This window comes from Cibotium barometz, chromosome 11, assembly GCF_041138505.1.
Source record: "Cibotium barometz isolate CiBa-2024 chromosome 11, ASM4113850v1, whole genome shotgun sequence".
NCBI lineage: Eukaryota > Viridiplantae > Streptophyta > Polypodiopsida > Cyatheales > Cibotiaceae > Cibotium > Cibotium barometz.
In genome coordinates this window covers 20,746,800-20,768,975 of record NC_141056.1, presented here as the reverse complement: position 1 = coordinate 20,768,975, position 22,176 = coordinate 20,746,800, and the positions used below count along the sequence as shown (strand labels likewise).

At 46.7% G+C, this 22,176-nt stretch overlaps 1 protein-coding gene across 3 annotated transcripts in view; it reads left to right on the top strand.

Annotated features, from left to right (window-relative positions):
• The window catches only part of EMB2765 (P-loop containing nucleoside triphosphate hydrolases superfamily protein), a 71,451-nt gene that overhangs the window by 6,487 nt on the left and 42,788 nt on the right, over positions 1 to 22,176 (top strand). Inside the window, exons 2-3 of one of the 3 annotated variants that reach the window (XM_086804943.1) lie at positions 18,616 to 18,708; positions 18,806 to 18,868. In XM_086804943.1, the coding sequence (XP_086661069.1) occupies positions 18,616 to 18,708; positions 18,806 to 18,868 (156 nt within the window). Of the gene's footprint in view, positions 1 to 18,615; positions 18,709 to 18,805; positions 18,869 to 22,176 lie in introns of those variants that run through there. The other 2 variants (XM_086804945.1, XM_086804944.1) reach the window with 2 other exon arrangements.

Sequence of the window (22,176 nt, the reverse complement as noted above, 5' to 3'; positions counted from 1 at the left end):
TGTTGAACGTAAGAACAGGACTGTGGTAGAGATGGCGAGGACCATGCTGGAGCATCGTGATCTTCCTCGTCCACTTTGGGGTGAGGCTGTGGTAACAGCTGTCCATACCATTAACCGCTCTCCGACGACTTCTGTACCCCATATGACTCCATTTGAGGCATATTTTGGCAGGAAACCCGATGTCTCGCACTTCCGTGTCTTTGGGAGTGACGCGTTGAACATATTCCGAAGAAGTAGAGGGGGAAGCTTGACTCCAAGTCGCGCAAGTTGGTATTTGTGGGGTATAACTCTCTTTCCAAGGGATACAGGTTGTATGATCCAGATCGGAACGAGATCGTTGTCAGCCGGGATGTGGTCTTTGACGAGCATGTTCCAGCATCCACTGTCGAGGAGCCGCCACTTCTTGGAGATCCAGAGGAGTCTGATGATGATTCCCAGTCTACCACTCCAGTTGATCCACCTCAGTCATCACAGGAGGTTGAGCCCGCAGCTGGAGTTGAGCCCCCGCGACCACAGGAGGCTCCACGATCTGTTCGAGTACCTAGGTGGTTGTTAGACACCCTTCGGGAGTCAGGTGTCACGGAGCTACCCTCCGAGTGGACCACAGAGGACGGCCCTCGAAGATCACATCGAGTCCGAGATAAAAGCAACACGGCGGAGCTTCTTCAGGTGAACTATGCTCTGATGTCTCGTATCATGCGGGATAAAGAGCCCACTTCCGTAAAGGAAGCCCTTTCACAGGATACTTGGAGAAAAGCCATGCAGGTGGAACTTGATGCCATCGAGAAGAACAACACTTGGGAGTTGGTACCGAGGCCGTCGAAGCGGTGTCATTGGTGTCAAATGGGTCTTTAAGACCAAGTACGCGTCTGATGGGTCGGTGGACAAACACAAAGCCAGGCTCGTGGCTAAGGGTTATGCTCCGCGGCCAGGCATCGACTAGGAGGATACCTTTGCACCGACAGCACGGATGACCACGATTCGGACCGTTCTTGCCCTTGCTTCTTCTCAGAGGTGGCCCGTGTACCAGATGGATGTAAAATCTGCGTTCCTTAATGGTGACCTGCAGGAGGAGGTGTACGTTGAGCAGCCTCCAGGGTTTCTTGTTCCAGGATCGGAAGGGATGGTTTACAGGTTACGTAAGGCCTTGTATGGTTTTAAGCAGGCTCCTTGGGCTTGGAATGAGAAGATTGATTCCTTCTTTATTCGGACTGGATTCCAGAGATCGGTTGCAGTTCCGAACCTGTATCTCTTTCGGGAACGCGGCATGGTCACACTTATCATCCTTTATGTGGATGATCTCATTCTCACTGGCGGTCATGTGGAGCACATTGGAGTGACGAAGGCTGCCTTGTCAAAGGAGTTTGAGATGACCGCGACTTAGGCTTACTCCACTTCTTCTTGGGATTGGAGATCTGGCAGACCCAGAGGGGGTTTTTCGTCTCTTAGCAGCGGTATGTTCATGAGTTGCTTGAGGCCTTTGGGATGGAGAACTGCAAGCCTATTACTTCGCCGATGGACCCGAACACAAAGTTAACCGTTACAGATCCTTGTGAGCCAGTTGATGCCTCGCAGTACCGGAAGTTGGTTGGTTCATTGATCTGGTTGCTTAACACCAGATTGGACTTGAGCTTCTCCGTGGGACTATTGAGCTCTTTTATGCAGACGCCATTGAAGACTCATTGGGACGCAGGATTGCGGATCTTGCGGTATCTGCAGAGTACGAAGGATCTGGGACTCTTTTACACAGGAGGGAATGGAGTCAAGCTCCAAGGTTGGAGTGACTCAGATTGGGGAGGAGATCCAGACACGAGGAGATCTACTTCAGGATACACTTTTACCCTCGGCTCAGGAGCAGTTTCTTGGAGCAGCAAGAAGCAGCCAACTATTGCCCTTTCTTCGACAGAGGCAGAGTATCGGGCTGCTTGTGGTGCTGCTTGTGAGGTTGTATGGCTGCGGAGGCTGCTAGGCGAGATTGGGTTTCCACAGAGGGAGCCCACAGTCATCCAGTGTGATAACCAGAGTTGTATAGCTATTGCTCGGAACCCGGTTTTCCATGCCCGGACCAAGCATATAGAGATACAGTATCACTTTGTTCGTGAGAAGATCTTGGCGGGTGACATCTTGCTACTTTATTGTTCGACGGAGGACAATGCGGCGGACCTCTTCACGAAGTCTCTACCTCAGGCTACGCTCAGGCGGCACTCCAGCTCCCTGGGGTTGGTTTCACAGCTAGGAGCTGAGAGGGGGTGTTAGAAGTCATCTCCTGTCTATTTGTATACACCAGGGCCTTTGTTGTGGGTGTGCCCGCCCGTATATCATTTTTCCACACTCCCCGTATTTTTTCCCTATTTTTTCCATTTTTTCCTAGTGGTTGGAGGGCTGCCAGGTGATGCCAGGAGCACCCTATTGCTGGCCGACTGGATCTACATCAGTTGTGGGCTTTAGGAGTGCTGGCCGACTTGCTCTGCTCAGGCGTAGGCATCATATAGCTGGCCGACTGCTTTTCTAGCAGTCGTGGGTATTTTCTCAGTCGTGGGCACCATCTGTAGCTGGCCGACCGCTCACATGGAGATGTATATATTGCCCCTCAGCCCCCACCACTTTCTCATTCAGTTTTTCGGGATCTTGTGTATAGAGAAGAGTTTACACACCTATCTCTCTGTGTTTGTTGTGCTGATTATTTTCTGCAGTCTACTTGCTCTTGTCTACCCAAGTTTTAAAGCTTCAACATGAGGAAAGTGAAAAGGAAGTGCAGGACACAGTACAGGATTTTGTGTCTTTGCCTATATGAGGTGAAGAGCAAGAGCTGAAGATGAAGCTCAGGAGAAAAGACACCAAGGACAAGAAGTAGTCGGCCAGGAACAAGAATCAGTTGAAGTATTATGGTGCAAAACATTCGACAGTTAGTCACCGGTCGTATCTTCATAGAGGCTTCATGGGTTCAGAAGACAGTTTCTTTCTATGTTAGTGGTGATCTACTATGCTTCATCGAGGACTTGTGCTTACCACTTGGGTGGAGTGCAAGCAGGTTTTGGGTGCCTGAGGATGTATCAGATGAGGCTCAGATGGAAGTGGAGGAACTTGACGAGGTTCTTATTCCTGAGCATATACTGGCACATAAGGAAAGAAAGGTTCAGGGTAAAGTTTCCCGTCGCTATCCTGTGAAGTTCAAGAGCTGTTCACTGATGGATACGAAGTGGATGGAGGAGGTTCACTGATGGATGCGAAGTGGATGGAGGAGGGTGACTTAGCAGATTCACCGAAGGAGTTGCAGCTTTATCTTGATGCCTATGAGTTGGAGTCGACTCTTGTTACAGCTCATTTAGGTTCAGCAGAGCATGGGTTCTGGAGCATTGCCTGATGCTCAAGAGGGGGGTAGCACCTCCGCTCCCTTGTTACAGACAGGCTCAGTTGTCATCTAGGAGTCGCTTGGTGACATCTTTGTATTCACCCGAAGGTACTGAGGCTGACAGTACATCTGCTTATGGGACTTCTATGATATTGTGTTCTAGACACATGAGGTGATGGTTGAGTATGGTTCACAGTCGCGCGCACCTGGAACTATAACTGCAACTATGGATAACTCTATGGAGGACATAAGTCTTGCGAGCAGTCCTAGAGTTGGTTTGGTTCATGGAAATATGGATCGAACTCTATTTATGTATGCATACACTTTTTGAGGTAGAGGTATTTTTGTATTCTGGTGCCATTGGATCCTGGTATCATTGAGAATACATTGGGAAATACTCTGCATTGTGTCATGTGCTGCATGTATGTTTGTATGATACAGCAAGTGCTTTATTATGTTCATGGGTGTAACTCCTGCGGGATGGCCATGAGACATATGTGGGAAAGTACTTAGTGGATGTAGTGTTTGGATGCATTGACTGCTTTCATATGCTCATGTTGTACCATCAGTCGTGGGTCCTGCGGGATGCCCATGGGCGTAAGGCTTGCGAGCAGCCCTTAGACTGTTACTTTGGAGTAGGTAGAGCATTTTGAGGAGCATATTGTTTGCGAATGCATATGTGTGTCATGCATATGTGTGCCATATGTAGAATGATGCATGATTTTGTTTTTGGCTAACACAGTTAACGTGTTTCCATTTGGTTTTAGACTTTTGCTGTAGGTTCTGAAGGAACAAGCAAGAGGACAGTGTGGCTTATTGTGCAGGGTGATTGTTTTATCATCCAGATGCATTGGAGAGCCATTGTTTTTGCCATATGGGGTGTCTTTGCTCATGAGATGCTTTACTGTCCCATTGAGTGCAATCGAGGACGCTTGCCATTTTTCAAAGGGGGGTATGTCACGACCCTGTGTTTTTCTCTGGACAAGATGCAGGTGTGCACGGGGACATGGTGGACAGTGTGAATGGCATCAGGTGGGAGTGAAGATGGAAGCCCATGTGTGGATAACCCCATGTGTGAAAGGGGGCAAAGAGATTTTAGCTTAAAAGGTTTAAAAACCTTTAAAAGTCATTTATAAAGCCCTTCATTAAAGAAAACGTGGCCCATAAGCTATTTTGGGGCCACGTGTGAGCTTTTTGGTAAAAGAGGGGCTGTTGGGCAGAAAAAGGAGGAGGCGCCTGTGTCTGGAGGAAGCATGTGCTTTTCATGGCTGCGTAGAACTGGACTGCATGCTGGCTGCGCTGAGGGGATTGCTTGCAGGTCTGTACGACTGTACGGACAGCTGTACGGACAGGACAGAAAACAGGCGCATACAGGCTGCTGTGGGTGGAGAGTTTTCTGAAAAAGAGGCGTTTTCAGGCAGGGGCTGCAGGGCTGCGTTTCTTGCAGGTTGCTGCAGATTGGAGGCGGCGCATGTGCAGGTACAGTCCACGTGGCAGATCTGTACGGCTGCTGCAGTTTGGCTGGCGGCTGGTCCAGGTGGTAGTTGCCCTGTACGGACAGCAGGAAGGTACTGCTGGCGGGCTGCGCTACAGGACAGAGTCACAGGCAGTACCGCTTTCTCTCTCTTTCTCCTTTCTCTCTCTCCCTCTGCTGAAGAGTAGACAAGGGTTGGTTTCTCTTGATACAAAGGTGGACAGAGGTTGGTTTTCCATGAACATAGACATCATGTCGATGGCGTTCAACTGATGGAACTTTCAGCTTCTCTTTGCTTTGGATTCAGGACTGTTTTGGGACAGCTTACGAGCTGTTTTTTTTGCTTGGCTGCAAATTCAGCTATGTACTTGGGTTTCTGGCTACAAGTACAGATCTTTTGGTTATGTTTCTTGGCATGGGAGTGAAGCAAGCTCGCATGGTTGCGTGCTCATGGAGCAGATTGTTTTCTTCCTGCTAGAAAGGAACAGTGGGACCAACAGTTATGGGCATCTCTATGTTGCCAGATGTTTCATGAGGGAACAGGTAACTAGATGTATGGAAACAGGACAGAAGTTTCAAAGGGGAACAGGCCTAAGGGTTTCATGTGGAAACAGGTCGTAGGTTTTCTCGAGGAAACATGTTTTTGGGTTTCTCCAGGAGATAGGTCACATGCAGGCAGAAGGTACAAGAATGGACATGTTTTGTACAGCCTTGCTACTGATTGGGCAAGGGACAGGGAATCCATGACAGAGATGGATAGTACCCTTGGAAGGTAGAGAGGGTTGGTACAGGTGTGTCAACTGTATGGTATGCTGTGCTGTGATACGAGTTCTCTTTTGAGAGACAGTTTAGGAGTCTGTGTTGTGATGCAGAAGCACTGGATGTATCAGGGTGTGATGCTATTCATAGTGTGAGAGGCTATGGATGGTTGTGGCAGCCTTGATCATGGGAGAAAGCTTCTGTATGCAGACTCAATGTGAGAGAGTCTTTCGATGTGGACAATGGCTGGATTTATTTGTGGATGCCGTGTGGACAAGAAGCCAGATGCAGGTTCTTTGCAGGCTTCAGGAGTTCTACTGGGACGGCTGAATTACCAGCCTTATATTGTAATCAAAGCTCTTTTATTCAATTAAAGAAATACCGCAAGGGGCGCCACTGCGATTTGGGGCCAATCGGTGTCCGTGTACTATTTGCAGGAGCACTCTAGCTCCCACTGTTTGTTTTCCTTTTCTAGGTCCTCAATGGTGTTGAAGTGTTTTATGTGCGAGTGTTTGTTTCACCGCCCTTTGCTTTCTGAAGGCCGGTTTACATCATGCCAAAAGACTGCCTCATAGATGAGATCCTCAAATCTTTTGCCCTTTTCGGTGCGGCTACCATCCCATGAAATCCATCTGTCATCCGTAATCATACGCCGCAAACCACGTCGACATTTTACCAATTTTTGGAGGACAATGAAGAGGTAGGCAAAGCGAGTACTTGAAGGCTTTGCGAGCTCCGTCTCACAATTTGCACGATAGATACCAAGAACTCGTTGCTTTCTTGTCACATAGTTTACCATAAACTCAGTCTTCTTCACCACATCCGCCACCCATGGTATGGCTCCCACATCTTCAATTAGAAGATCAATCGAATGCGAAGCACAAGGAACCCAACTGATTTGTGGATAGTCTCTCTCCACTAGTGCGCCGGCAGCCTTGCAATTGGATGCATTATCTGTGACTACCGCAACCACATTCTTGCTTCCCACTTGTTCTATTGCTGCCTTTAGATGCCCATAGATAAATTCAGCTGTATGTGCCTCCCCGGAGCCATCTATGACAGTCAAGAACATGGTGCCGAGACAACAAGAGACAAGGATATTTAAGAGGGCGGCGTTTGGTGTCCGACCACCCGTCACACATAATAGTACACCCATACCTTGCCCATGCCGCCCGTATTGGTGCTAGCTCCTTCTCAATGTCCATGACCTCTGCCTTCAATTCTTTGGTGCGAAGAATCTCATATGATGGAGGCTTGAATGTGGGCCCCGCATCCGCCACCGCACTAAGCATGTGTAGAAAAGCCGGCTTGCGAGCATGGTCAAAGGGCACATTGCACTCGAAGAAGTATTGCCGAACTCTTCGTCTTGCATTCTCATGCTTGATTTTGGCCCAACTTTGTTGAAGAGACTTCTTTGGCACATTTGGAGGTGGAGGGCTTGGGGTGAAAGATGGATGTGCACCACCGCTATGTGGATGAAAAGAGGCTAGAGCTCGAGAAGAACAGGCAACTGATGATGCGGGAACATCCTGTTGTGGTGAAGTCTGGGAGGAATCTATGATGGAAGGTGCCGTACCTTGAACCTCAACTCGGGCTCTCTTTCTGGCACGAACAACACTTGGATCTTCACCCAATTTCTGAATGACATCGTCGGGAATGTTGCTGGGACACACATCAACTCCCTGGCCAGTAATGTGGAGAAGGTGAGCTCTAACACGCGGTGCACTGCCGGTGTAGACAATGTTGCAATGCTTGCACCGCCAATTTTTGTCGGCCTTGTTCTCGATCACTTCATCCCATACCGCTAATTTCTCTCTCCCCATGTTGCGTCTCACACGAGTGCGCCGCCTGCGTAGCCTGTAGGTAGTAATAAGTATGCGTGTGTGAGTGTGTGTGTAGATGGTATGTAATATGTATTGAGAGAGAGAGAGAGAGAGAGAGAGAGAGAGAGAGAGAGAGAGAGAGAGAGAGAGAGAGTTATGTTGCTGCCTTGGGGGCCTGAGCAAGGGAGGGTGGGACGGTGCGTGGGTGGGTGGGTGGGTGGGTGGGGAGACGAGGGCGAGAGCAAGGGCGGCCGGCACAGCGAGGAAGCGAACGGCGAACGAAGGGAGGGAGGGGGGAGCGGCGAGCAGGGGCGAACGAGCAAAGATGAATGAGAGAGAGAGAGAGAGAGAGAGAGAGAGAGAGAGAGAGAGTAACGTACCGGGTACTGTACAGGAGAAAGGGGGGCGGCAGCGAGGAAGCGAATGTGTGACGTTGGAACTTGGGCGTGCAGGTTCGGGAAGCAGCAGAGCGCACCAGAGCGCACGCGGATCACAAAAAAGCCCAGGCATAACGTTAAACGTTAGCCTGGCAAATTTTTTAATTAAAAAAAAAACCTCACGTTTTTTTCAAAAGGACGTTTTTTATCCAAAAAAACGTCCCGTCGAGTATTTTTTATAAAATACGTGTTTTATAGCTGCTATGGTTGTCAAGGTCCTGCCGAAGAAGCCAGTTCCCTTGTCCTTCAAAAGATTCCAGACCCCAGGAAGTACTTCCAACTTTGTATGGCCCATGGAGCCTGACATGATGAAATTCTCTGGGACTAGCTATCTTGGAGATCTTTTGTATTTGTGTTCTGGGAAGGTTCTGGAAGGATCATGAGCCCTGGACATTTTATCGGATACAACTGGGCAGATGTGTGTTTCTTCCAATCTAGCTGCACTCGTGTGTGCATGACTTTGATTTTATCTTTGGATGACTTGTCTTGTTTGCTTGGACAATGCTTGAGATTTCTGCCTGTGTTATCCATGGGGTCGAGGACGCCTGGGCACCCTGTGGACGTGTATGTGCACACTTGTTTGGGACTGACAGGTGGTCTACATGTGTTCTGTAGTAGGTGGTAAATGTACCCAAAAACCCAATTTATAGCTTTATGGTTTCATATACTAATAATTATGGGTGCAGGTTTACACACACTTATAACTGGCCAGATAATTTATAAGGTATTCAAATTGGGTAGGACTTATTTAATACATGTGGCCACCATAAGGTGGGCACCGGACTTCATTTATACCCACTTCTGGTAAAAACAGACCATTAGAGTTTACAGCACTTTCTTAGATAGCCTAAACTCTCGGAAAAGCATCTAAGGTGGACAAACTTCTTTTCCATGTTCCATTTTTAGATTTTGCATACCCTGGGCAAGAAGAATTTGGTGGCGGATGCTTTGTCACGTAGGCCACAAGTGCATGCCGTAACTACTGCCTGTCATCAAGACTTATCAGGGATGTGAGATATGTATGCTTTGGGCATAGATTTTCAGCTTATTTGGGCTGATTTGAATCATGGTATTATTGTCCCATCTTATTCGATTAGAGATAGGTTTTTGATGATGTAGAATCGTATTTGTGTAATGCATGAATTACGCCTAAAGGTTATGGAAGAGTGTCATGCTCGGCCATATACTGGTCATCGTGGTATTCTGGCTACTACACAGGCTTTGGAAAGATTTTCTTTTGGCCAGCTCTATGCAGGGATATTGAAGCTTATGTGCGAGAGTGCATAGTGTGTTAGAAAGTCAAGTTTGATAGACACAAGACACCTGGTTTGCTTAAGCCCTTACCCATTCCACAGGAACCATGGGAAAGCATTGCTATGGATTTCATCATGGATTTGCCGAAGGTGGCACATGGAAATGATGCTATATGGACTATTATAGATCGTTATAGCAAACAGGCACACTTTATTCATGTGAGGAAAACAATTAAGCGAGAGCACATGGCAAGGTTGTTCTTAGCTTAGATTTTCAAACACCAAGTCTATTGTGGGAGATAGAGATCCTCGGACTACCAGTTTATTTTGGCGGGCATTGTTTGATAATATAGACACAAAGTTGAGTTTTTCATCAGCTTATCATCCACAGACGGATGGTCAGAGTGAAATTACAAATTCAGCTATGCTTGACTTGCTCAAGTGTTATGTATCTGAGCAGAAGTCAGATTGGGAAAAGTATTTGCCATTGGTTGAGTTTGCATACAATAACACAGTGCATTCTTCAACTAATAAGGCTTCATTTGAGATAGTCTATGGCAAGGTGGTGCTTCCACCTATCTTACGAACAAAAGATGATATCTTTGCAACAGATGAGTATGTCTGTGATTTGGATATTGCGTTTGTACTGGTTCGGAAAGCCATAGAAAGATCTCAAGATAAGCAGAAAAAGGTAGTTGACAAACACAGGCGAGAGGTGGTTTTCAAGGAAGGAGATTGGGTATTGCTAAAGTTTGAGAAAGCACGTCTTCGGAAGCGGCCATGTAAGGAAGGCCGGTTTCCTAAGCTTTCAAACAGGTATTATGGGCGGCGGGCCATTCCAAATTTTGCAGAAAATAAATGAAGTGGCATATAGATTGGTATTGCCCGATCCACTGAAAAATACACAATGCCTTTCATGTCAATTTGTTGAGGCCTTATGTGGGACCACCTTGTATGGAACCAATTATGGAAGATCCACTAGAAGTTGATGAACTTGAGGAGGTATTGCAACCTGAGCAGATAGTTTTTCATAAAGAGCGCAAGCATGCAGGTGGCAAGCTAGGGCGTAGGTATCTTGTGAAGTTTAAAAACTATTCGGCTATGGATGCAAAATCGATGGACGAGGATTAAGCCTGACATGGTGTGTCTATGTGGCATATGGAGCCTGACATGACAGTACATGTATGGCTAGTGTAGCCTGACATGATAGTACATGTGTGGCTTGTGGGGCATGACATGGTGTACATGTATGGTCCATGGAGCCTGACATGATGAAATTCTCTGGGACTAGCAGATCTTTTGTATTTATGTTCTGGGAAGGTTTTGGAAGGATCATGAGCCCTGGATATTTTACTAGATACAACGGAGCAGATGGGTGTTTCTCCCAATCTAGTTGCACTCATGTCTGTGCATGACTTTGATTTTATCTTTGGATGACTTGTCTTGTTTGCCTAGACAATGCTTGAGATTTTTGCCTGTGTTATCCATGGGGCCGGGGACGCCTGTGTGAAGAAACAACACTTTTCCAGCCCTACAAAGGGAGTTTCTGGTTATTTTATATTTTATATTTTTGGGGGTTTTTGTCTTGGCTGTTGGCCTACACCTTTATGGTGACTGACCAGCACCCCCCCCTTTACTATAAATAGCATTGCCCATATCTCATCATCCAGGTACCACTTCATCGCCATATGAGGTACCATCTGGCCGCCTACAAGCAGAGGCTCTCATCTGCGTTTTCCTCTGCTGGTCCAGGCCGCCTACTTCAGGGCTCACATCAGCCAACATCAGGCTATATTCTGGTGCTTACATCAGGCCTTCTTCTGCTCACATCTGCGTTTCACCTTAGCATATGTCAGCACCTACATCAGAGCATATATCAGCGTTTATACATCAGCTTACATCAGCGTTTTGCTTCAGCAGACATCTGCGTTTTGCTGCAGCTCACATCAGTGCTTCTTACCAGCCCACATAAGGCTTATGTCAGGGTTTATATCAGCGTTTATCTCAGCCTTCTTCAGCGCATACATCAGGGCTCACATCCAGCATATCTTGTGCATTTTGGCACAGCCCTTGGGACAGCAGCCCTCTCTGCTACTTCGGGACAACAGCCCTCTTTGCTACTCATCGGGACGGCAGCCCTCTCTGCTACTCATCTGGACGGCAACCCTCTCTGCTTTAGGTACGTAGCACCCGTGTCACCAGAGCTTGCACCACTCGGGATGGCAACCCTCTCTGCTCCAGGCACGCAGCACCCGTGTCATCAGAGACTCCACCACCATCATCGTCATCGACGTTACCTTTTTTTGCTACCACTATCACCTCGGAGTGCTTTGCCACACATCGACGCGAGCCTTCGTCATCGACCGTGCTTCAGCTTCGACGTCTTCTGTGCTTCAGCACTGGTCTTCTTTCTACTCAAAGTCACCTCTCATATGAGGGCTCGTGTACATATCTGCACTCACCTTTTTATATATATTCACTCACATATTTCATGCTGTGTGGTTTTACGCTGATCTCTCGTATATCTGGTCCTTTTGTCCTTTTGCCCTCGCATGGTATCAGAGCTATCGTGAGCAAAGGGATTGAAGATCTCGAGAGCACACAGCATGGATCGTCTACCCGCACTCCCGGAGGACTGATTCTTCTCACCAGAAGATGCTTCTCCAAACTCTGATATGGACCACATAGGGACTGGGATTTCGTACTTAGTGGAGGATCTTGTTCAAGATCATACTTTAGGAGACGATCAACCCATGGACATCGCCTCATCCACACCACCTTTGCCATCACAATCGCCCTCTCCGACTTTATCAGATCTTGTTTCCAGAGGGGGATACATTCCTTCTGCCAATGTGTTTGTGTGGGACCCTAGCATACTTCATCTTCTCTCATGGTCCCTTTTTGGCCTGAGAGGGGGTGTGAAGAAACAACACTTTTCCAGCCCTAAAAAGGGAGTTTTTGGTTATTTTATATTTTATATTTTTGGGGTTTTTGTCTTGGCTGCTGGCCTACACCTTTATGGTGACCGACCAGCACCCCCCCTTTACTATAAATAGCATTGCCCATATCTCATCATCCAGGTACCACTTCATCGCCATATCAGGTACCATATGGCCGCCTACAAGCAGAGGCTCTCATCTGCGTTTTCCTCTGCTGGTCCAGGCTGCCTACTTCAGGGCTCACATCAGCCAACATCAGGCTGTATTCTGGCGCTTACATCAAGCCTTCTTCTGCTCACATCTGCGTTTCACCTCAGCATCTGTTGGCGCCTACATCAGAGCATATATCAGCGTTTATACATCAGCTTACATCAGCGTTTTGCTTCAGTAGACATCTGCGTTTTGCTGCAGCTCACATCAGCGCTTCACATTAACCCACATCTGCGCTTACATCAGGCTTACGTCAGGGTTTATATCAGCGTTTATCTCAGCCTTATTCAGCGCATACATCAGGGCTCACATCCGGCATATCTTGTGCGTTTTGGCACAGCCCTTGGGACAGCAGCCCTTTGTGCTACTTCGGGACAGCAGCCCTCTCTGCTACACATCGGGACGGCAGCCCTCTGTGCTACTTCGGGACAGCAGCCCTCTCTGCTACACATCGGGACGGCAGCCCTCTGCTACACATCGGGACGGCAGTCCTCTCTGCTACTTCAGGACAGCAGCCCTCTCTGCCACACATCGGAACGGCAGCCCTCTCTGCTACATCGGGACGGTAGCCCTCTCTGCTTCGGGTACGCAGCACTCGTGTCACCAGAGCTTGCACCACTCGGGACGATAGTCCTCTCTGCTCCAGGTACGTAGCACCCGTGTCATCAGAGACTGCACCACCATCATCGTCATCGACGTTACCTTTTTCCGCTGCCACTATCTCGTCGGAGTGCTTTGCCACACATCCACGCGAGCCTTCGTCATCGACCGTGCTTCAGCTCCGACGTCTTCTCTGCTTCAGCACTGGTCTTCTTTCTACTCAGAGTCACCTCTTATATGAGGGCTCTTGTACATATCTGCACTCACCTTTTTATATATATTCACTCACATATTTCATGCTGTGTGGTTTTACTCTGATCTCTCATATATTTGGTCCTTCGTCCTTTTGCCCTCACAGCCTAGGCACCCTGTGGACGTGTATGTGCACACTTGTTTGGGATTGACACGTGGTCTACATGTGTTTTGCAGGTGGTAAGTGTACCCAAAAACCCAATTTACAGCTTTATGGTTTCATATACTAATAATTATGGGTGCAGGTTCACACACACTTATAAGTGGCTAGACAATTTATAAGGTATTCAAACTGGGCAGGACTTATTTAATACATGTGGCAGCCATAAGGTGGGCACCGGACTTCATTGATACCCACTTCTAGGAGGCGCCCCCCTTTTTGGACTCAAAAAGCACACGTTTGAGCTATTTCCGACGGGGAACCCTTATTACTGGCAGAAAACTCAAATTTGGAGCATGCGCTTGCTTTCTTGGGTGCATGGGAGCTGGTCGACCAATTTTTGCAGTGGGTGGGCAGCCTTTTCTCACCATCCATCGCGACGGAAACCATCCAGGTGTATGGTAGAAGTTGGTTGACTATCCCTGGGAGCCTTTCTTGCTGCTGGCTGCCTGTTTACAGCTCTTAAAAAGCTGCTGGTCAAGGTACGAAAGAGGGGAGAAAGCTGACCGATTGGAGGAAAAAGTCATCTTTTGTTGATCGGAGTCTTCCTCGAATGTGTGTTGCTGGCATGCGACCCCTCTTGTGGCTTTTGAGAGCTGGTCGACTGTTGCTAACAGCCCTATAAGGCTGGTCGACTAGTTCTATGAGCCAGACAGGAGGAAGATGAAGATGCAGAGCTGTCCTGGGCTGATGTGGGAATGCTATGGACTGTCCATGGTTGTCCCACATATGCTTTATGCCGAGAATGCTCACTTGTGCTGAGAATTGTCAGCAAATTCAGTTTATGTTATGTTTCCTTGTTTTCATATTGTATTGGAAGAAACAGGTGCAGCCAGTGGTGAACCCTGGGCACCCACAAAGTTGTATTGGAAGCAGACTCCTTTTTGGTAATCTAACCATAAAGGGGGGGAGGGGGGGGGGGTTCAGCCCATCTTCTGGTCCCTAGTGTGGTGTACTGTGCAGATTTGTCATCTTGTCTTATATGGCATGCGTAAATGTGTTTTCAGATTTCATGATTGATTAGATTTTTCGTGTTCAGTTGCCCTTCCGTTTACAACATGCACTTATCTGATGGGGTTCTCCAAGTGGGTTAAGAGGATTGACTCCAGACTGACCTCTATGGCGCGGAGACCTACCTATATAACTCGTGCCTGACTGTCCCTGGATTGAGGGCTCACAATGGGGTCACGACGTACGACAACGTTCCTTTAAAAAGGAACTATTACTGTACAAATGTTGCACTGATGATGATGCTAGTTTGTCACTATGTATCCCGGTGTAGGGTGCAGGTGACATCGTCTTATATGTTGATGATTTGTTGATCACTGGCTCTCATCTTGCCAAGATTGAACAGCTCTGATCAGATTTAGCTCACTTTTGAGATGACTGATTTAGGACGTCTCCACTACTTTCTTGGTATGGAGGTCTATCAAAATCCCGATGGAGTTTTCCTTAGCCAGTACAGATATCTACGGTAGCTCACAGAGTGCCGTCCTCATTCCTGTTCGATGTATCCTACTCCAAGCTTTCTCGAGAAGATTCTACTCCCATCTTTGAGGATAGTACGCAGTACCGGAGGCTTGTGGGTTCTTTTATTCACTTGACTTATACTAGGCCCAACATTTCTTACAGTGTCAGTGTTCTCAGTTAGTACCGGAGGCTTGTGGGTTCTCTTATTCATTTGACTTATACTAGGCCCAACATTTCTTAGAGTGTAAGTGTTCTTAGTCAGTTCTCTTCCACTCCTCGACATTCTCATTAGCAAGCCGCTCTCAGGGTTCTTCAATACTTATCTGGTACCTTGGACTATGGTCTCTCTTTCAGAGGAGGCACTGAGCTTGGTTGGATACTCTGATGTTGATTGGGCAGGTGATCAGGATACCGGGTGATCCACTTCTAGTTATTGCTTCAATTTAGGTTTCGGCCTCACTTCTTGGTGATCCAAGAAGCAGGATACAGTCTCAATTTCTTCTACTGAGGTTGAGTATCGGGCCTGTTGTGAGTTGCTATGGTTGATGCAGATGTTGAGTAATCTTGATGTTCTTTCAGACTCCTTTGTTCACATTCTTATAGATAGCCAGAGTGCCTTGGTGTTGGCTCGAACTTCATCTTTTCATGGCAAGACCAAACACATTGAGGTCCATTTTCACTTTGTTCGTGAGCTGGTCACTGACGGCATCTCTGGAGTATTGTCCTTTTCACAACAACCTAGCTAACCTCTTCACTAAACCTCTTCCTAGAGATTCTATTGATTAGCTCGACTTGTATGTGTAACACGCGGAAGCTCTGGGAGTCTTCTTTCAGCCCTAAACACTCCTGGCAACATGCTGATGCAAAAACGCAGATATAGAGAGAGAGTAGAGAGAGAGAGAGATATGGCTGGAACTTTAGTATATTTCATATAGTACAAAAAGGTACTCCTAATCTACAGCCATAGGTTGCCTTCATAAAAGGTGGGAAACACCCAAAATCTGTCCTAATGCTGGACCCATTCTCTAGAGAAATGAATGAGTACTACAATGAGCATCCTGGCATATTTATAGGCCCTTTGGACAAATGAAACGCTGGCCGACTGTTGGTCGGCCAGCCGACTAGGCATATATCCATATATTCTGAAGCGTTTGCAGTCGCCTTTGCTCTTGTACAGCCGACAGCTCCTTGGTCTCAGCTGACAGCACCCAAGTCTTCCATGCCCTTGCTCCAAGTCCAACCTTGGCCCAAAACTGTAGCATGCTCCTAAACTCTGGTCTTTTTCTGGCTGCCCATGCTGGACTAGCTGAGGAACTTGTCCATGGGCATACATGCACATGACATCCCCCTCTGCTAAACTTGATGACGGGATTCCAACCTGCTCTTGGATGACTGTCATCATCCCATTCTTTTGTCGAAATCCCTCTGTCATCCATCCATCTCTGGCAACCCTTTTTCTCTGAAAACCTCGCCTGGTCTCCAAAACCACTCTGACTTTGAATAAGATCTATGCATCTGTTCCATCCAGTCCCCAATCCATTCTTGCCTCGACTCTGAACACTGTCTTGGTCTTCATTCTTGAGAAATGAGTCTGGCACTCTCACATCACCCTTGGAGGATAAACCTCCCTTGGGACCGTTGCCCGTGAACCTATCTGGCTCAGAGGACTGCCATCCCCTTTGGCTTTGTGGAACACCACCAACAAACCTCCTGGGAGCTCTTCCTGATTTGTGTTCCTTGCCTTGGGCTTCGTATCCGTGTACTTTCCTGTACCTTGGACATGTACACCATCATATGGGACTGATTTAGTGTCTAGCTTTGCTGAGCCTGATGCTCTGATACCAATGTAACACGCGGAAGCTCTGGGAGTCTTCTTTCAGTTCTAAACACTCCTGGCAACATGCTGATGCAAAAACGCAGATATATATATATATATATATATATATATATAGAGAGAGAGAGAGAGAGAGAGAGAGAGAGAGAGAGAGAGAGAGATATGGCTGGAACTTTACTATATTTCATATAGTACAAAAAGGTACTCCTAATCTATAGCCATAGGTTGCCTTCATAAAAGGTGGGAAACACCCAAAATCTGTCCTAATGCTGGACCCATTCCCTAGAGGAATGAATGACTACAACAATGAGCATCTTGGCCTATTTATAGGCCCTTTGGACAAATGAAACGCTGGTCGACTGCTGGTCGGCCAGCGGACTAGGCATATATCCATATATTCTGAAGCGTTTGCAGCCGCCTTTGCTCTTGACAGCTCCTTGGTCTCAGATGACAGCACCCAAGTCTTCCATGCCCTTGCTCCAAGTCCAACCTTGGCCCAAAACTGTAGCATGCTCCTAAACTCTGGTCTTTTTCTGGCTGCCCATGCTGGACTAGCTGAGGAACTTGTCCATGGGCACATGTGCACATGACAGTATGGGGGTCGGTCCACCATGCTGGAGTTAGAGAGAAGGTGTTGGATTGTGTTCATCACCAGCATTTATCCCATTTATTGCACCATTTATGCAGCATATTTATTTGATGTATTTTACTTAGTCATGGGTAATTTTTCCCACATTTTTGGCACTTTTCTCAATCGTAGGTATTTTCACCAGTTATGGGTTTTTTCTATTGGCCAACTTGGCTATTTGTGTTGTATATAAGAAAAGGCTTTTTGCCATTTAATTCATTCATCATTTTGCTCAAGTGTTGGATCATTGTTCGCTACTCCAAGTCTCTCCTTTGTTTCCGCTTGCTGCCTTCAACCATTCTCTCAAAAAATTGGAGGTTCTTGATGCTATGTCTGTTGCCAAGGGGTTTGGGCATTGCAAACTCCAGATTGCATCTACTTCTCCCTACCTTTAAATGTCTATGAATGACTTTTGACCTCCCTTTATGTAATAATTTGATGGTAGGTCGGATTCAGGTTGGCCATCCATTTTTAGGCCATAAAATATTTTCAAATATATCATAATACATGTACATATTGTGCCCAACTTGTGTCCCAACCATTGATCCATGTTCTGGCCACATTTGGGTGCCTACTGGGTTGTCAAAACTGCCTAAATTGGACTATATTGTGCCCCTAATCTTGTCTAAGAGGCGGCTGCAAGTAAGATCCATGTGCATGTCCATTTGGGTTAAGGCATGCATGGGACATCTGGACTCCTTATTTTATTCCTCCGCTTCTCTATTGGAACAATACAAGGACAACTCTAGCTTTGCTAGCCAGCTTTGTCTTGTGCTGATTTGAACACATGCCCTCTTATCAAGTAAGAGACTCTTTCTTGTCTCTTTCCTTTTTTATCATTCTTTTCTGTAATTTTAACTATGCATGCATTGTTTCCTACTATTGTGGGTGTTTCTAATAAACTTAGTAATAGCTGCAGTTGTTAGTACTAAGTAGGAGCACACTTGTTACGGTTTGCTTGAGGGTTTGAACCCTCAACTTTGAAGGTGCTGGCTAGGACTAAACCATGAGACCAAGGCCTCGCTTAGGGTCCTTTTGGAGGAGGGTGATAAATTAGTTGACACATTAGTTCTTTGTTTCTACAGCAGTGTATTTATCTTACTAGCTATGTGTAGGTGGTTTGAGCTACAGCCTACGTGAAACGAATGCTGTAAAAGCTGAATGAAGAAATGGTACATCTCATTTATTCGTACACATCATCAACTCTTGAGTTTACCCATTAGCTCTTGAGAAGTGATAGTATGGTGATTGACCACAAAGATGTCCCCACTAAGATGGATTTTTATACATAAACCTACACATACGAGTAATGGGCTTGATTTTTGCAAGTAGGCTTTCTCGAAGTAAATATTGCACCTTTGTTCTGCCAAAGTTTGAGTAGCAACCTGAATTTTGGTTCTAACTTTGTCAGCACCATGTTGCAGTTCCGAGAGAATGTGCCGGCTTGGAGATGCTTTCATGACAGAAAAGAAAACTTTGAACCTTTGTTCAAGCGCATTTTAACCTTGAAGGACCAGGTGATTTGCTAGTGTGGTGTTATGCCTTTTGAATTTCAGCTATTTTAGTTAAAGAATGTAAATTTAACAATTTGAGTTTTGAATTGGCATGTCATAGGGCAGAGAGCTAAACGTAGCAGAAAAGACAAACTATTTGCTGTTCATAATACACTGCTTTCAGGTGACGTGGCAGAGGAAAATGTTTTCAACCCATAGTCTCTAGATAACTTTTTAATGATAAATTTTTAATGTGGAGAGAGAAAGAAAGAAAGAAAGAAAGCTGTATTAACGTCTACTAGAGGCCGAACTCGACCTATGAGACAAATCAATGTACAGTTGTCAATGTCTTCTGGATGTCGAGAGAGAGAGAGAGAGAGAGAGAGAGAGAGAGAGAGAGATTTAAATTAACGTCTTCAAAAGACCCAAAGGGTCTATGAAACTAGAATGATGTATACATAGTGTCCAGTGTCCATGAAATCTGGCCACGGATGAAAAAGGAAAAAGCAACAGTAAACTAAAATTGATAAACTGAAAGCTAAGATCTCAGACTTGAGATTATACAAGATGAAAAAGCCAGATCCTACTATGCTAGGTATAGGGTGTGAAGAAACAACACTTTTTCCAGCCCTAAAAAGGGACTTTCTGGATATTTTATATTTTTGGGGTTTTTTGTCTTGGCTGCTGGCCTACACCTTTATGGTGACCGACCAGTACCCCCCTTCACTAGATATAGCATTGCCTATACCTCATCATAGATGTACCACTTCATCGCCATATTAGGTATTATCTGCCCGCGTACAGCAGGGACTCATATCTGCGTTTTCCTCTGCTGGTCTAGGCTGCCTTCTGCAGGGCTCACATCAGCCTTACCACAAGCTGTTTCTTGGCGCTTACATCAGGCCTTCTTTTGCTCCACATCTGCGTTTTATCTTGTGCATTTTGGCACGGCCCTTGGGATAGTAGCCCTCTCTGCTACACATCGGGACATCAGTCCTCTCTGCTACACATCGGGACAGCAGCCCTCTCTGCTACATCGGGACGGCAGCCCTCTCTACTGCTTCAGGTGCGCAGCACCCGTGTGATGAGAGACTCCACCACCATCATCGTCATCGACGTTACCTTTTTCTGCTGCCACTATCGCCTCGGAGTGCTTTGCCTCACATCGACGCGAGCCTTCGTCATCGACGTCTTCTCTGCTTCAGCACTGGTCTTCTCTCTGCTTAGAGTCACCTCTCATATGAGGGCTCTTGTACATATTTGCACTCACCCTTTTATATATATTCACTCACATATTTCATGCTGTGTGGTTCTCTGATCTCTCTTATATCTGGTCCTTCCATCCTTTTGCCCTCACATGGTATTAGACCTATCATGAGCAAAGGGATTGAAGACCTTGAGAGCACACAACATGATCGTCTACCCGCACTCCCGAAGGACCGATTTTCTCACCAGAAGATACTTCTCCAAACTTTGATGTGGATCACATAGGGAATGGGATTTCTTACTCAGTGGAGAATCCTGTTCAAAATCATACTTTGGGAGACGATCAACCCTTGCACATCGCCTCATCCACACCATCTTTGCCATCACGATCGCTCTCTCTGACCTTATCAGATTTTGTTTCCAGAGGGGGATACATTCCTTCCGCCATTGTGCTTGTGTGGGACCCTGGCATACTTCATCTTCTTTCATCTTCTCTCATGGTCCCCTTTTTGGCCTGAGAGGTGGTGTGAAGAAACAACACTTTTTCTAGCCCTAAAAAGGGACTTTCTGGATATTTTATATTTTATATTTTTGGGGTTTTATGTCTTGGCTGTTGGCCTACACCTTTATGGTGACTGACCAGCACCTTCCTTCACTATATATAGCATTACCTATACCTCATCACAGATGTACCACTTCATTGCCATATCAGGTACCATCTGGCCGCCTACAGCAGGGACTCGTATTTGTGTTTTCCTCTGCTGGTCCAAGCCGCATTCTGCAGGGCTCACATCGGTGTTACCACAGGCTGTTTCTTAGCGCCTACATCAGGCCTTCTTCTGCTCCACATCTGCGTTTTACTTCAGCACATGTCAGCGCTTGCCGCCTACATCAGAGCACACATCAGCGTTTATACATCAGCTTACATCAAAGCTTTGCTTCAGCAATCATCTGCGTTTTGCTGCAGCATACATCAGCGCTACAGATCAGCCCACGTTTGCGCTTTCAGGCTTACGTCAGGGTTTATATCAGCGTTTATCTCAGCCTTCTTCAGCGCATACATTAGGGCTCACATCCGTGCTCCCTTTAGCATATCTTGTGCGTTTTGGCACAGCCATTGCGACAGCAGCCCTCTCTGCTACACATCGGGACAGCAGCCCTCACAGCAACATCGGGACAACAACCCTTTGCTACATTGGGACGTCAGTCCTCTCTACTTCAGGTACGCAATAGCCGTGCCACCAGAGCTTGCAGCACTCGGTACGGTAGCCCTCGCTGCTCCAGGTACGCAGCACATGTGTCATCAGAGATTGGACCACCATCATCGTCATCGACGATACCTTTTTCCGTTGCCACTATTACCTTGGAGTGCTTTGCCTCACATCGACATGAGCCTTCGTCATCGATCGTGCTTCAACTTTGACGTCTTCTCTGCTTCAGCACCGGTCTTCTTTTTGCTGAGAGTCACCTCTCATATGAGGGCTCTTGTACATATCTGTACTCACCCTTTTATATATATTCACTCACATATTTCATGCTGTGTGGTTTTATTCTGATCTCTTGTATATCTGGTCCTTTGGTCCTTTTGCCCTCACATGGTATCAGAGCTATCATGAGCAAAGGGATTGAAGACCTCGAGAGCACATAGCATGGATCGTCTACCCGCACTCCCGGAGGACCGATTCTTCTCACCAGAAGATGCTTCTCCAAACTCTGATCTGGACCACATAGGGAATGGGATTTCTTACTTTGTGGAGAAAATCATACTTTGGGAGACGATCAACCGTTGCACATCACCTCATCCACACCATCTTTGCCATCACGATCGCCCTCTCTGACTTTATTAGATTTTGTTTCCAGAGGGGAATACGTTCCTTTCGCCATTGTGTTTGTGTGGGACCCCGACTTGAACTCTTTGGCCTTCTTGCTATGATGAGCATCCCGATGCTCTAATACATCATCCTTCTCGTCATGTCTATGATGGCGACGGTGCCTAGATCTAGGGCGGCTGATTTCACGCGTAACACCTTCCACTCTGGATGGAACTTTAGGAGCAGGAACATACCTAGAAGGTGGAGACACCGCCAACAGTGCATGAAGATCTTGTGCATCTCTCAAATGGGTTGAAAACCCCTCATCATCTCCTCGAGCTGCATGTCGATGTACATCATCTCCTTGGGCTGCATGCCTCCTCATATCTGTTGCATGGGGTGCAAGCCCCCCTAAAACACTTGCTTAGACTACATGCCCACTTACATCACTTGCTCAGGCTGCATACCCCCTTAC